Genomic DNA, 16,025 nt, shown 5'->3' on the forward strand with positions numbered 1-16,025 from the left:
TTTGACCATTTCAGCTCTTCCAAACCACCAATAGCTACTGCCACAACACCACTATGATCAAATACGTTGCCAACAATGACAACAACATTCCACACACTCCAATGGACTAACACCAACGATTCTAATAACATGAATAAAATAAGAAAGATTACAAAGAATCCCTATTTGATCATCTTCTTACTGCATCAGATCGTAATCTGGAATTTCAAAGCTGTCTTCCATGGAGTTCCCTACAAGGATACCTGCAACTCATCTTCCTCCAAACGATTTGGGGAAGATGAGTTGCAGGTTTTTTTTTTGTTTGTTTTCTTACAAGGGCAATTTTGTCAGCTCACTTTATATTTTTAACGTTGTTAGTCATGAACTGACGGAATGGGCTTATTTGTTACCGTTTGCAAACCTCAGGGGGGTACGTAGAATTTTCCAAAACTAGGGGGGGTAAAATTATCCTATCGTCAAACCTCAGGGGTGGTATGTGTAAATTACCCTATATATAATAAAGTACACAATGTTGATCTACAACAACAAAGATCTCTAAGATTTGAGGACCACACAACTATCACGAGAACATTATTGCATAATATCCGACTATAAATCATGTAGGATTTTCAAATGATCGAGTCCAATACACACAAAAATGTTATCAACATTTGTGTCTAGAACATAGTTAGTAAATCCGCGTATAATATACGTATAATATGCGGATCCGAACGTTTAATTCAAAAATTTACGGTATTGCATATATGCAAACTTCAACGATAGAAGTATTATACACGTATAAAACACGTATTATACATTTGGTTTAAAAAAAATTTAGACTTTCCCCATTTTTTTTGGTATAGACTTTCCCGATTCTTGAATGACCGAAGTACCCTTTTCCCTTTCCTGATTCTCGCGTATACCAAACCCCAGCCCCATTCTTCTCTATCTCTTTCCCGGGTTATTCAGGCCGGCGATTGCTTTGCAGCGGCAGATTAAGGTCAGCGACTGTGGTTCTTCTCTATCTCTTCTTTTCCTGAAACCCTCTCCCCTCCCCTGATTTTTGAATGGGAAAACCCTTTCTCCTCCCCTGATTCTTGAATGCGGAACCTTTCCTCTTAAATCCATCTGTCTCTCGGTTTCTAACCACTGACCCCTCTCTCTCCCATTGATTTGTAGGTTATTTGGTTGAAATCAAGAAGGGCAAACGGCGCCTTGACGAGATCCACAAGTTACGACCACTCAAGTTAGTCTCTTCTTCCTCGTTTTCTTCCGGTCTGAAACTTCTTACGCAAGTTCCTCTGTTTCTGGTTAGTCTACGAAGCTATGGATGGATTTTTGTTTTTTTGTTTTTTTCTCTTTTAATTTTTCACTTTTCTCCAAATTCCTTGACATTGATTTCTCTTTATGATGCATGCGTTGCCAAATAACCGATTTAGCTTTTGTTTTGTTCATTGCTGACTCTCTGGAAGGACTTGGAAGATATGTTTCTTTTAATAATTCTACATGAAGGATACATTTTACTTTGAAGTTAAAGAAAACTGGTCAGCATTGGAGTTCAATCATCAATGTTAATTGTTCCTTTGGATTTTAGTTGATGCAATGCTTTGGATTTTTATTACAATCACATCTTAGTAGTTCAAAAGTTTTCTGGAGCAAAAAAATTTTAGTATGATAATTCCATGTTTTGATAACTGGTTGGGTGAAGGTTTTGTACAAATCATCTGATTTTTGCAAAATAATAAGTGGTGAACCTCACAATTCACTAGATGTGTCTTTTTTTTTTTTTTTTTTCTTTTCGCTATTTGATTTATAGGGTTTAATCACAGATCTCCAAGTCACCCTTAATCTGATATGACTTAAGATCCCTTGAAAAGAAACCAGAGAATTATGGGTTATATGATGGTTGATATATACATTTTCTTGTTATGGATAATATTTTGTGGATTTTCTTGTTTGATGAGGTAATGTCAATGATGATATTTTTTATTTGTTAAATGATTGTCCACATGCTATTATTATTATTATTTTGTCAATAAGTGTTCATGAAAGCATTGGAGATTAGAATTTAGTTGCAAACAACCAGTTTTAGATCATTCTTAATACCTGAATAAACCTGTATTTTTGCTCCCGAATTTTTACAGAACAACTGTATTAAACACGTACCATATCATTGCCGTACACGTTTTACTGCGCCGGATTTTTGAAAAGTTTTATTGCCGTCTGGCCCGTTTAATTGCCGTACGTATCCGTTCCCGTATCATCGTTCCCGAACTTACTATGGTCTAGAATCTCTATTCTCAAAATTATATAACACAGCAACATGCAAACAGAAGGCCCAAACAAAGAGCTTAATAAACATGTTAGAATCACTAAAAATTATTAGCAATATGCAATATTCCAACAGCCCGCAACTGAATAACAATGGGAACACTAAATGTGTACGCTCTAAATCTACCGTTTTTGAGAGGGAGGTTGTGATCCTTACACACATACACCCCTTGAACCTCTTTCCCCTTTGGTTTCTCTACAAACGAGCATACAAGAGCAATTAGACGCAAACCATGCATATTAGGCTCAAAAGACAAACTTAAGAGTGACTGATAAAAAAAATTGAAGGAAAATCATTCTTTTGAATGTTTGATTTATGCCCAACAAAATGTTGTTTTGAAGTGAGTCCACGGTAATGTAGTCCAAGGTATAACCCACTAGGAACGGTAATAGGATCTCTTAACAATGTTGCTTAGGCTTAGGCAGAAAGGGTTATGAGGTTTCGACTTAGGTTTATTTGGTAATGATGTGCAGTCAGTTGGAGCTTGGAAACATAGGATGTAATCCAGGGTTTAGGGGCAGATTTTAGGAAAAGGTTTATAGGATATTAATGGGCAGGTCTAGGGGTTATTTTGGTATAAGGAGTTAGGTTGCGAGGTTTTAAAATCTGCAATTTAGGCGAATTGATTTAGGTTTTAATGGAGGTTAGGGTTTGATGGATGGAGGAGTTTGGACTGGTCTAATGAAGGGAATGGCTGGACAGATTAGAAGAAGAAGGTTTGAAATCAATCAAGTTGAAATTTTTGAGTTTATCAATGGTGTTGAGAATAATATTCCCACATCTATTAACTTTAGGACATTGGATGACTTCATGCATTAGTTCGGTGACTTTACCTAATAGCTTAAACTTTTGGGTTAGACAATTCAACTGTAAGAAATTATATGTCCATTAAACTCGACTTGTGATTCTCAATAGGATTAACTTTGACATTGGATGACTTCATGCATTAGTTCGGTGACTTTACCTAATAGCTTAAACTTTTGGGTTGACAATTCAACTGTGTAAAATTATATGTCCATTAAACTCGACTTGTGATTAATAGGATTTATTTATTTATATTTTTATTATGTGTGATATAATATCAAAGAACCTGCCACCTAAACAGAATTTAACATAACACAACCTGGTTAAATGTAAGGGTATGTTGGTCCGACATGAATTGATCGGTTAAAGTTCAAGACTGGCCCAATCAATTACTAAACACATTGGGCTCAAGCACCGATTGATTAATCATCTATTGACCGACCGAAAAGAAACACGTCCATCCCCAATTTTTTTTTTTTGGTGCAATTCAAGGGCCGAATGGCCATCATGGCCCCACAAGGAGGCAAGAGGGGACCCACAAGGGGGTCAAATATGGTACCAACAGGCTCCACTTCTTGGAAAGCAATTAAATGTGGACTAGGTGTCGCTGAGGAGACTTGAACCACCGATCAAGCTCCCGACGCTGTTTCTCCAAAGGAGCAGCGAACCAACCGGGCAAGCCCTTGATCGACGTCCATCCCCAACTTAAACAGACGAAAATGGTGCAGGATCTTAAATTGGTGCCGAGCCCAACCAGTTGACACCTTGAGTTAAATGGATGACTAGTTATTTCACGATTCGGAATTCGGATAAAGAACCGACCCGACAGTAACTGCCCATCTCTTTCCTTGGTGACGGTTTTATTTTTCTTGGAAAATTACCTAAATCTACGAGATGAGAAAATTAATTACACTTCTTGTTTGTAATTCTTTTTCTTTCCTCATAGATCTAGCATTTTTTTCTTTACTTTTTTGGTAAGTCCTTTTTCGGTGATGCGTTGGTGGGTGAAACCTGACGAAAATCCAAACCCCAGTTGTTACAGAGAGGTAGAGGAAAGAAGGGACTCAAGTAAGCGTGGGAAATGGCCGGCGAAGAGCCTGTGAAGCAGCTTGAAGATTGCTCCGTTTCGAAGTAAGTAGTGTTCTTTTACGCTCCACATTCAGTCACTCTCTTCTTTCTCATGTTCTATGTTTGTGTTGCATAATTCATCATTCCGAGTTAATAACTGCTGCCATGTTAGCAATCCCATTATTTTGCCCTGTTGGAGTTAATTTGATTTGCATTCGGATGTAGTAGATATATGGTTGAAGTTGTTGAATTAGGTAAGATCACATCCTCAAATTTCGTTTGATTTGAATTAGTTCTGTTGTCTTTAGTTCCACAATCCAGAAATTCCCTTTGGGTTTAAATGGAAGAATTGTCCAAAATCATGATATTCAGCATCTGTAAACGGTTTGATATCGAAAATGTAGATTGAAGTGAGAAGACTTGACAATTTCGAGATTGTTCTTTTCTTCTTCAAACGATGCTATTTTCTGAGGTCACTATCCTATCTCGATGATTGAAACTTCAATAATTTTGGTTGCATGCTGATGATGAGGCTCATTAGTTTTCTCTGCTCAACCTGTTAGATTCAGCTGATCAGCAAGCTGTAGGCTTTTTTAGATTCAATTCTGATAATTTTTCATATCCTAATTTTCTGATAAAACAGCCTGTTTTCCCAGTATCTTACCATCTCAGGGAACCATACGGTTCACTGTGTACCCAATCTATATTCACCGCTTTTTTATAGGTATTTATAACTTGTATATCCAGTCCTAACTTCTACTGTGAAAGCCCTAGAAAATACCCGTTTGTTTGTAGACTTTGCACTAGCTGAACTTCCTTTGTTCTTCAATTTTGTTTCTGTAAAAATCCATAAGCCCATTTGCTTTAATTGCATGGGTTGATGAACCTTAATTTCAAAATTTCATCGATTTCTTGAAATAAGTCAACAAATAGATCTTTGGTCAAGAAATTGAAATTATTTGGTTGAATCAATTAAAAAAAATTCATGAATAAGAAATTCATTTGATAACTTTAGTTTTTCAAAATAGATTTCATTGTGTTCTTCTTCATCTATCAAACCAAGCATCCAAATCTCGCTGACAAATTGTATCAAACATCTTCCATGGATCTTCAACTTGACAAGGATAGACTATAATTGGTACGTTAGGTCCATGGATTAAAAGTATACAATGCTAAAAAGGCATTCCCATGGATTACAGTGGTCACAACAGCTAACATTTTGATCTATTGAGTTGTTGAAACTCGAAAATGACGATCACCAGAATTGCAGTTGGGCCACACTCTCCAAGTTCATCTCAATGCTTATTTTCGTCTTTGGTGGTTAAGTAGGGGGCCGGGAGGGCAAGTTAGAGGTGGAGTTGGGGGAAGAGGGAGGGTGGGATCAGATGGGGTTTGGGAAAGGAAAAACAGAGCGGGGGTGTGGCTGGGATGGAAAGAAGGTGGGGCAGGAGGGCAAGCTGGAGGTGGACTTTGGGGGGGGGGGGGAAGGGAGGGGAGGAGCAGATGGGGGTTAGGGAGGAAAAATAGAGCACGGATGGGGGCTGGGATGGGGAAGAAAGTGGCAGGAGGGCAAGCGAGAGGTTTCCATCGATGGAAATGTGAAACAGGCACTGGTTGAAGTTGAAGAACACAAGGAGGCATTTCGGGAAAGGGGTGAAGAAAATTCAGATAGTGAAGAAGGTATGCAGTTAAAGTTGAGATCTTATTGTTGGAAGATGGATTCTGAAGGATTTTGGAAGTTTGTGATTGCAAAGAAGAAAAAATTGGACAAACTTGTGCTCAGATTCTGTTGGCTTTGTCTTATTGCATTGATCCCCAAAGTTTGTTATGGAGGCGATTTCCAAAGTTCTCCTGGTTGACAAGCGGGTTGAGAAGAAGACAATAGGGTTTAAAAGAACTTTTGGGGTAAATGACGATTTTTTCCCTGTGGCAAACACATGCTCATTAATCCTCAGCGCGAAATAGGTTTGAAGTGATTTCGTTTAAATAGGTGAAATAGCTCTTCAACTATTTCACCGAAATTGATTTCAATTTCTCATAAATAAAGTGCAAAAATCGTACCAAACACCCTAATTTCAATTTATCACCCCATGAAATATTTCTCAAAATCATGCCAAAGAGAGCCTTAATTCCTCCATGTCTTTAGTAGTTCCTTTATTTCACAACCCATGCAATTGGCGTCGCACTCTAGGCAGTGCCACTAATTCTCCTTTCAGACCCCAAAATATATCCATAAAAGTAATTCTTGATGCTCTTATTTGTGGTATATTCTTTTCTGGAGCCTCAATTTGGAGCTTCGTGCTCTACTCTCTAGGGTTTTTCCAATATGAGGAAAAAGAGAATACAAAACGAAGAAGAGGAAGAAATGAGAAGAAAGAAAGAGAAATTAATCAGTTTTAACACCTGCTGTCTATATTTATATTGCCATGGCCATGGTTAATTACTGGCGATGAACACAGTAACACCAATATTAGCCTAATAAGTGAATAAAAAAGGGCAGACCCAGTGCACAGGGCTCCCACCACTGTACCGATAGGAAAATTATTTAGTTGCCCTTAGAACATCTTGAAAAACTATAAGAAGTTGTTAAACACTTTCCTAGGAATTGGTTGTAGGATGAGAAACATCTTATTCTTTTCATATGTTTATTTTTATTGCTTATAGTTCTTCTCTTTGCTGTCTTGTTATTGCAATTATTTTCTTGAGTATTTCACACATCATTGTTAAATGTAGTCGTAGACTGATCCAACTGGTAAAACCGGTCAACCCATCACCTCTTCACTCTAATAAGTTGGTTTGCATGGTGACCCAAAAATTATATGAAAGCAGGACAAACCAAGTGATTCAGCAAATTTTATATGAACTAGGTGAGCTAGGGACGTCTGTATGTTTGAAAAAAAAATTGAATTTGTTTTGTGTTTGTGTATGGTTGTTGCTGTGTGTGTGTGTGTTAGGAAATGCTAACTTACACGATAATATGGTGTCAATAACTCCCTTCCCTTGTTTTTTCTTCAAGAAGAAGATTGCCAGTGTTGCTTCAATCTCCAAACTTTAGCTGAGGGTGTTCTGGTCATTTAGCATTCTTCTTTCTTTTCTTTCTCTTGAACTGGGCAGAAGTTTGGTACAGTTGTGAAAAAGAACTTAATGGTTCTTCTGTATGATTTGGGCCTAGGGATAAATAGTAAATAATGCAAATTCTCAAGTATTAAATCTTAATTCATCTCCCTCTGTTAAATTGGTGACTTTGTATTTATCTCCATATAAAAGAAGAAATTGAGGGCGACTTTGCTCTGGATTAATGTTTTCGAAACCTTGCATCAGTAGTTGTCTAGTTCAGAATGATGGATCCCTATGATCAGTGAAAAATTTCTTCTGATCTCTTGTCCAGGAGAGATACCCCACCTGCACACATGTATTTCTGTTCTGTACTATTACATTTGCGATGTTTGTATCATCAAATATATTTCAATATGCAGCCTGAGCCCCTTTGATTGCAGTTTTGCACTGAAACCTTAAATATCTTTTGGGAGAGGAATAATGAAAAATTAATTTTGAATGATTCTCTGATTGGGATGTCAAAATAGTTTCATCTATGCAAAAAGTTGACACCCTGATCTGCAAGGCATTCCTTTTCTCCTTGGCAAAAAAAATGCTAAATATTTTAAGCATCGCATAATTGCTGCTTGTATATATAAATATATGTACAAGGTATATATTGAGAGAGACCATATGTCAAGGTGCCTAAGCGATAAGGTGCTTGCTTAGGTGTCTCCTTTTAAGCTTCACCACCTTATCCCAGGGAAAATAAGCTCACCTTTCTTACAATTCTGCATAATGAGGCACATATCCAAGACCAGTAATCTATGTTGTGTGGTTAGGCTCTCCCCTGGTATAACCTTACAGTCCTTACATAACAATCTATCAGAACTTCTAGTTAGGAAGAAATCTATTTGGCTACTATGATGCCCACTTTTGAAGGTAACTAAATGCTCCTCTCTTTTTTCAAAATAAATGGTTTCAATAAATCATAAGCCACAACAAAATCTAAAATTGAGATCCCCTCCTTATTCTTCTCTCCAAACCATATCCTTCATGAACATAGGGATGTAAACGGCTCAAATTCGGCTCCAATATGACAATTCCGATCCCGAATTCGCATAACAAGTTCAATGTCCGAATTCGTCTGTTTATCCAAGCGGATATGTAAAACCTTGATCGAATTTGAATTCATTAACGTGACGGATATTCTGGATATCCAGATATTCGATTCGAAGTGTGAATATCCATCTCCGGCAACAAGATTCTATTGAAGAGATCCCACAATTCAGACCTCCGGGACCTTGTAAAGCATAAATTCGAAGATGGCTCATCTGTCGGAAAGTGGAAAAAGACAAATCTGTGAAGCAGAGGTGTTTGTTGATCATCATCGCAGCATCTAATTTCCCCACTAAAGCTTCAGATCTGTAGCAGGCATTTATCAAACTTCTGATGCATGAGGTTGATATGCATTTTGAACAGCAAATATTGCAACTTCGAAGCCTGCAAAGGAGTTAACACAAGAAGGAGAGAGGGGATGCACCGATGCCAGCCGCTACAATAGGGATTCCCACCGCAAGCTCCTCCACCCAACAGCAACATCTCGTCCAGATCAGAAACTTTCCAGGCCATTAAAGGTAAATCTTGTTGCTGTCTCCTCCTCCTGCCTTCTCCATCTTGATCTCAGGTTTGGATCGAGAAGATGAAGTAACATGGCCATCAAAAAGGCAAAGTGAAGAAGACCGAACAGAGAAGAAAGAACACTGATTCATTGAACACTCTAAAGTCTAGAGACTAGAGTGCAAATAGTCAAATACTGAAGTACAAAAACGAAGGAATGAATAAAAAAAACCTAGTCCTCCAGTGCTCTACTCTACTCCACCGTTTCCACGTCTCCACTATGGTTTCTTTAATTTTAAATTGAATTAATGCGGTCCAGCTGTCCACTTACAACTATTACCATATATGGTATTATAAAATTAATATTTGCTTAATTCTATAAATGGAGAGGTAAACGAATTGGATAATATCCGATCGAATATTGGGTCATCCGAATTCGTATCCGATTAATTTTTAGACGAATACGGATAGTTTCAGGATAGTAATTTTTTGAATACAGATACCCCTAAACAGATACGAACGCAAATCAAATTCGGATTTTCGACTATCCGTTTACATCCTTACATGAACACCTTCATAGTCTCTACGATCTCTCCCAACATGTCCATTCAGATCATCCCCTATAATAATCTTTTTTTCTTGACTAAAATCTTGCACTTATCCATCCATTTGTTTCCAAAATTGTAACTTACTACTTTCATCCAATCTTACTTGGGGTGGTGCGTTAGCGCTAATTATATTGGCAACCTCTTTCTCCAACACAAGCTTGACGGAGATAATCCTATCTCCAAATCTTTTAACATCCACGAGATCATTCTTTAAATCTTTATCCACTACTATGCCCACTCCACTTCTATTACTTTTATCCCCCGTATACCAAAGTTTAAAGTCGTCCAACTCTTTAGCTTTTTTACCATTTCATCTAGTCTCTTGAATACAGGCCATGTTAATCATTCTTCTACTAATCACATCTACCAATTATAGACTCTTACCTATTAAAGATCCAAGTTCCAAGATGCTAATCTAATCCTATGCTTTTGGACTAGCTTCTTTACCCGCACTTGTCCATTGTGGAAGAACCCTTGCCTACTTGTCACCGCATCTGGGGCCAACATAGTGCCTCGCTTATTGGGGACGACCTAGCTAACCCTTTCCTTGGACAACTGGGCGACAACATGACTTGCCTCCAGAAAACCAACTGGAAAGCAAGCGCCTTGACAACTATGAGGGAGATTTCCCTCTAGTAGGGAGGGGGTATATAGGATAAATCTTGTTGACTTTGGACCAAACTTCTGATCGATTGGAAACATTGAACCAAAACCTTCCAAAAAATGGATGCTGCTATTTCTCACTTATTTGATTTTGATTTGGCCAAGAATCTCTCAGAACCTAAATATAGGTTGATGAGCTGTATCAACTGTTAATGTTCGACCTAATCTTAGTGTTCTTTTTTGGGTGAATATAAAATGTATTGAAGTCCCAATAGGGAGACAACAGTCCATTAAGGACATCAATACAAGCCCATAAGGCTAGTAAAAGACAAGTTAACTAAAGCCAACATGGGCATGTCCAAAGCAACACAAAACCCCACGTGGGCATGACCAATGCAACACAAAAGCCCACATGGGCTTAAAACAAGAGCAATGAAGCCCATAAGAAAGAAGAGGGGCAACAATGACAAATCCAGTAGGGTCCCCCAAACCCTAACCATCAATCTCAACACTATCTTCTTCCTAGCCGCCACGACGAACTCAGGAATCACCGGCAAGAAGGCAACCAAGGCGGAGGAGCGCTGGCCTTGCGGAGGGCCACGGCCAAACAAGCAGCTGGCCAAGCGAGGGAGACCGCCATGACGGAGGGCGCCGGCCTTGCGCAGGGCAATGGCGAAGAGGCTGCCGGCCAAGCAAAGAAGGCAGCCAAGGGCTGCGGCCTTGCAGCTGGCAGCAAAACAGCCGAAGGCTGAGCGAGCCAAGCGGAACCGGCAGGAGGGAGGCCAAGCAAGGCTGGCGGACGCAAGGCAGCAAGCCAAACAGGCAGGCGGCCAAGCGGCGGAAGGTTGCGAGCACCGGTGATGCACACGACGACGGCGGAGGAGCCAATGAACGAGGGAGAAGCAGATCCGAACAAGCAGTTGATGGAGAAGCTTGCCCAACAAAGCGGCTACCGAGCGGGTGCTGCCAAATTGAGCCTAGGATCCGATGGGATGTCAGCCAAGAAGAGCCGGCAACCAAGGGAACAGCAGGCCTAGCAGAAGAGGCGACCTGCCAGGCAAGCGACCTAACTGAGCGAGCAAACCAGAGACTGCAGTTCGAGAGACTTCAGCCAGCGAAGTTAGTACCGAACATAGGAAGAAAAGTGGAGAAAGGGGGAGGAGGAGGAAGAAGAAGAGAGAGAGGAAGAGAGAAGGCGAAGGGAGAGGGTGGGGAGCAGCCCAGCCATACAGCCAGGCTGCTCCAAAGCGGCGGCCAAAATTGTTTTCTCTCTACTACTTTGTCTCTCGCTAGGTTTTCGAGTTCAAGCGTCGTCAACCTAATCTTAGTGTTTTCCCGTACAAACAAAGTATTTGTTGAAAAAACTTTTTTTATGTACTGTTTCTCAACAATTGAACACAAAATAAGGGAGCTAAATTGACTCTGCATGTCCATTCCTGATAGGTTAATAAATTAGTAAGGGTAGCCTCCTGATTCACTGAACTAGTCCAAACCTCGCCTGTAAAATAAATGTCTGTTACTTGTTTGTCATGTTAGCTCTATTAATTAATGGGATGGGATGGGCTCGGGCATGCGTCCCAGACCAGATGGGCATGTATTACATCCCCTTATGTTCCAGCCCCTAAACTGTCTGATCATTCCTAGTTGCCTAATTGCTGGTTTGACTCTTTATTGTGATTCAAAGGGTTTATTTTAGTAATTTACTTTGCTACAGTGGTGCTTTGTTTAATGTTGAATGGCAACTCTACTTACCTGTTTGTTCATTTCTTAGCATGATATCTCACTATCAAATAAAATCCCAAGAGATCAGTATGACCATATCAGTAGTTTAAATACAGTGATCTAACACTGTGGTTTGTGGGTTATCTGCAGTGCACTGGGGACATGGGTATTCTCTGTGGCTGGGGCATTGCTTGCGATTCCGGTGGGGATACGACGGAAGTCTCTGGCACCCCTGGTATTTTTTGGCACGACTGGTACCATGCTTGATATTATCATGGGAATCAGCCAATGTGAAAGGGAACATGCAGAACGCCAAATGAAGCTTCTGGAAGCTGAAAATGTTTCAACTGAAGCTTCTTTAGTGCAGTCAGTGAGTGAGTCATGATAAGTTTGGCCTCTTACATTCTGTTTTCTAGTGTGACTGCTCTTGTTAATTTCCTTTCTATGTATATCTTAGAGTTTTTGAATTAGTTTTATGTCAACTAGTTCTACCGAGATTACGTAGTGCTTTAAAATCTCCTCTTTTGATTGTTTTGGCCAATGTCGTGATTGGATATTTGAGTTTTGGGTGGACACTCCATAATTTTGAATTTGTAAAACTTCTCTCACCCCAGGTTCTGTCTAGTGGAGATCTATCCAACTGGCTAAGATGCTTTTCTAGCTTCAGTTGCAATGGCATGAGCTATCCTATTTTCTCTTCTAAGATTATGTCAAATAAATATCAATAGTCCAAAGTAGAATCATTGTAGTGTCTTGTAGGATTGGAAAAACAACTATGGCCATCCTTCATATACATTCTCATTGCTCAATTCTACCTTCTGCTGGGTACCATTTTCAATTTGATAGGCAGTTGCTTAAACTCTGGCCTCTTTACCAGCCACGGAACTTCTTTCTTCATCCTCATCAGGTATATCTACTTTAAATCTGTCTTCTGTATGCTTGATATCAGAGAACTGTCACCATATCCTGCAGTTCTTATGGTTGAAACTAGAGGCCAAAGCATTTGCTATATTGAAGGGGTTGAGTCAAGTTAAAGATCTGAGATTAAGTAACATAATGGGCTACTCAGATGCTGATGACTGAATTTAAAAATGGATGTTTGGCGATTGTTCTCTGCCTGGGAGCGAAGGCTGCGCCCACACTTGGGGAGGTCATTTTGTCCATTCAAGGGGGCGGGGCAGGGCGGTCATTTTGCCCACTCACATGTGTCTAGGCACATCCCCCCCCCCCCTCTCACTGTGCAAATTTTACCTTAGATTCATGTGTTTTGCTGGATATCCATTTGTCCGTTCTACTAGTTCTTCCTTTTTCTTGTATTTTAGCTTTGGTGAAACAAAAGAAGGGCAAAATGTGCACTTTAAGCTCTGCTTCCGCAGCCTACCCTTAGAGGGAGAGTCTAGGCCTTTAGATTTTAATCCACAATTCACAATGGTGGGTTCATCTCATTCACCTCAGATAAGGCACGCAATTCCAGCCTTTGGGTGACCCTAACCATCCTGATCAAATCATTTTTAATGTTAGGGTCAAGAAATTACCAAAGAAAATACATGTGAAGAAACCTTTGATATAATCAAAAGTGATTCAACTAACTCTGTAATTGCCAATTGTTCTTGAGAATCTAAATTTGTTTCAAGAATCTAAGTGAATTTTTATTTCTTCATCCTTTTGTAACCTCCCCCACCCCCTGCCCCCCCCCAAAAAAAAAAAAAAATAAAAATAAAAAAAATTTGTTGTGGGACAAGAGTCATCCCACTATAAGCTTCAGAAATTATAATGGTTTCCAATCATAGGTTTACATTTTAAGGGTCTTGCTTTGTGGTTACACCAAGCCTGCCATCATAACGGTTTTTGGCTTGAACCTCTATACAATAGGAGGTATTTTGGGTGGCCGGAATGTGAGTCACATGAATAATGTTGTTTTATATACAAAAGGTTTATGTATTTTTTTATGCTATGTAGGCTGGCATGGTTAAATGAAGAATTTTTTTTAAGTTCATATTTTTTATCTCCTCTCTCACCATTGGAGGTCTCTAATCTACTTAATGAAACCAAAATGATTAATCAAGGGTCTTGACCATTGTGAGTTCGTCAAGTGACAAAATACAATTTATCACCATGATAAGCTTATTAGTTGACTGGCCATCTAAAGCAACTTTTGCCTTAAAAACATTATTAATTAGAGGTAAACAATTGGTAACAATTATTGAAATTGTGTAAAATCCATAACTGAAAAAAAGATTCATCTGACTCTCATAACCCCTCACAAAATACAAATCCCATTCGTGATTTGTCTACATGTAGGACGGGTTTGGTTCTTCTGCACGTACCAACAGGTGAACGTATATGTGAGAGCTAACCACCTGTCCTATTTTTGTCATTTACAAAGGGAAGAGGGGTTTTTATGAAAACAAAATTAAAATGTGATTGGTTCTAAGGTGTACGTTGACCTATTGATATGTGCAGATGATCCATTCTCATTGTCAACTAGTGAATTCATCAGTAATATTTGATAGTGTTTCTACCAAAAAAAAAAAAAAGTTATATTTGATAGTGGTTTCAAGTGCATCAAGAAAGAATTTGCACATTAATAAAAACTATATATGATTTTATCCGTCCTAAAAATTGAGAGGAATGAAGTATAAATAGGCATCTTATGCTTACACTGATATCCTTTTATCACAAAAATATATTTAAAAATGAGAAATGCAACAAAAAATATGGGATAAAAATTGACAATAGTTTGTAAATATTACAGTCGAAGTATTAAATTGCACAAATTTTATAAATCAGGGTCACTCTAGGCCAATGCAACCCAACACAACTCAAGCAGGGTCAATCAAGGCCAAACTGGGCTGCGTCGAGCTAAGGAGACTTTAAGAAATTCATATTGGTCCAGAGCACCCTAGCTAAAGTTGTTTAATTCATCGAATTATGTCCGAATTGAATAAATGACAATAAGTTGTAAAAAGACGCACATTTTTTTTCCAACTCATTTTAAAAATCACATTATAATCAACCGAATTGAATTTTCTTTAATTAATTGATTAATTTGTTTTTCTTCGAGTAAGATTTTTCGTTTTTTTCCCCGTTTAACACTTTTTTTTAACCGAGTTTTCCTTCAGCAAAGGTGAATGGATCCATTCACTGGTTAAGAGGTTATCTCCTATTTACAGAAGTGAGTCACTTCTTCTCCTCTCTGTTTGGGAGTTGTTTTAGTAGACATCATACACTTTTCAAGTTATTTTGATATTTGTATTTTCAACTTTGTTCCAATGGAGGATAAAAGCTTTGCTGACTCCCAGCCAAGGAAGGCCCTATCGGTGACATGTACGATCATGGTTTGAGGAATCGGTATCGTATCATCCGTATCAGTGACACAGTACGAATAATGGGTAAAATGGTCAAACAACTCATTTTTCAAGGAGAATTAGGGGCATGTTTGTCAGATAAATCCAATCCGATATTGTAGCGGTTTTCGGGTTGATCGATATCCGTTCCAATACCGTGCACTAATACCATGTGTACAATGGTTTGGCCTATTTCCAATCCATGACTCCATGATCTAAGTAATCTCTAGCCATGAGCTTTCACCTTATCTTTAACAACATGTTTTTACCAAAAAAATAAAAAAACAAGAAAATCCATTCACTTAGGGTTCAGATCCGCAGAAGGGGTATCAAGGGATATATACTTTGGAAACATATTAAAACAAGAAAATCCATTCACTTAAGTGGTTTTTTTTTTTTTTTTTTTAAAGTAAAATCCATTTGGATTATGCAGGGCTATGTTTGGTATGCATTCTCAAAATGCATTCTAGACCGATTTCACATTTTCGGATGATAAAAACAATTATTTTTATCACGAGTTTCGAACAGTGTGAAATCGACATAGAATGCATTCTGAGAACGCAATACCAAACACTGCCGCGACATATAAGTTTCCCCCCACCCATAGAGGAAAAATCCGTCCAAACCCATTTAACACTTTTAACTGTCTTCGTCTTCCAGACTTGAAACCTACTCAGGTGCTCTGCTGCGGTGCTGCAACTGCTGCTCCGTTTGAGTTTTCAAGTTTTTTGATCTCGATTCTCAACTGAAACAGAAACAGAGCATCTCATCGTCTGAGGTAATCTCGTACTGCACTGCTTCCCCTTTCGATTTTTTTTCCCTTATTAATCTGCTGAACCTGTTCTATGAGATTTCCCAATGATAGGGTTTATTGTTGGTATGATTAACAGAGAACGTCTAAAAGCG

The 16,025-nt window shown here is 38.8% G+C and overlaps 1 protein-coding gene across 2 annotated transcripts in view; it reads left to right on the forward strand.

Moving 5' to 3' along the window:
• The window catches only part of LOC122646626, a 32,568-nt gene extending 20,230 nt beyond the window's left edge, over positions 1 to 12,338 (forward strand). The window contains exons 1-2 of one of the 2 annotated variants that reach the window (XM_043840211.1): positions 4,118 to 4,246; positions 11,923 to 12,338. In XM_043840211.1, coding sequence (XP_043696146.1) covers positions 4,197 to 4,246; positions 11,923 to 12,157 — 285 coding nt within the window. In that variant the 5' untranslated portion in view covers positions 4,118 to 4,196 and the 3' untranslated portion in view covers positions 12,158 to 12,338. Of the gene's footprint in view, positions 1 to 4,117; positions 4,247 to 11,922 lie in introns of those variants that run through there. The other variant, XM_043840212.1, reaches the window with a different exon arrangement.
• The last annotated feature ends 3,687 nt before the right edge of the window (positions 12,339 to 16,025 follow it).

This window comes from Telopea speciosissima, chromosome 11 (assembly GCF_018873765.1).
Source record: "Telopea speciosissima isolate NSW1024214 ecotype Mountain lineage chromosome 11, Tspe_v1, whole genome shotgun sequence".
In the NCBI taxonomy this organism is placed as follows: domain Eukaryota; kingdom Viridiplantae; phylum Streptophyta; class Magnoliopsida; order Proteales; family Proteaceae; genus Telopea; species Telopea speciosissima.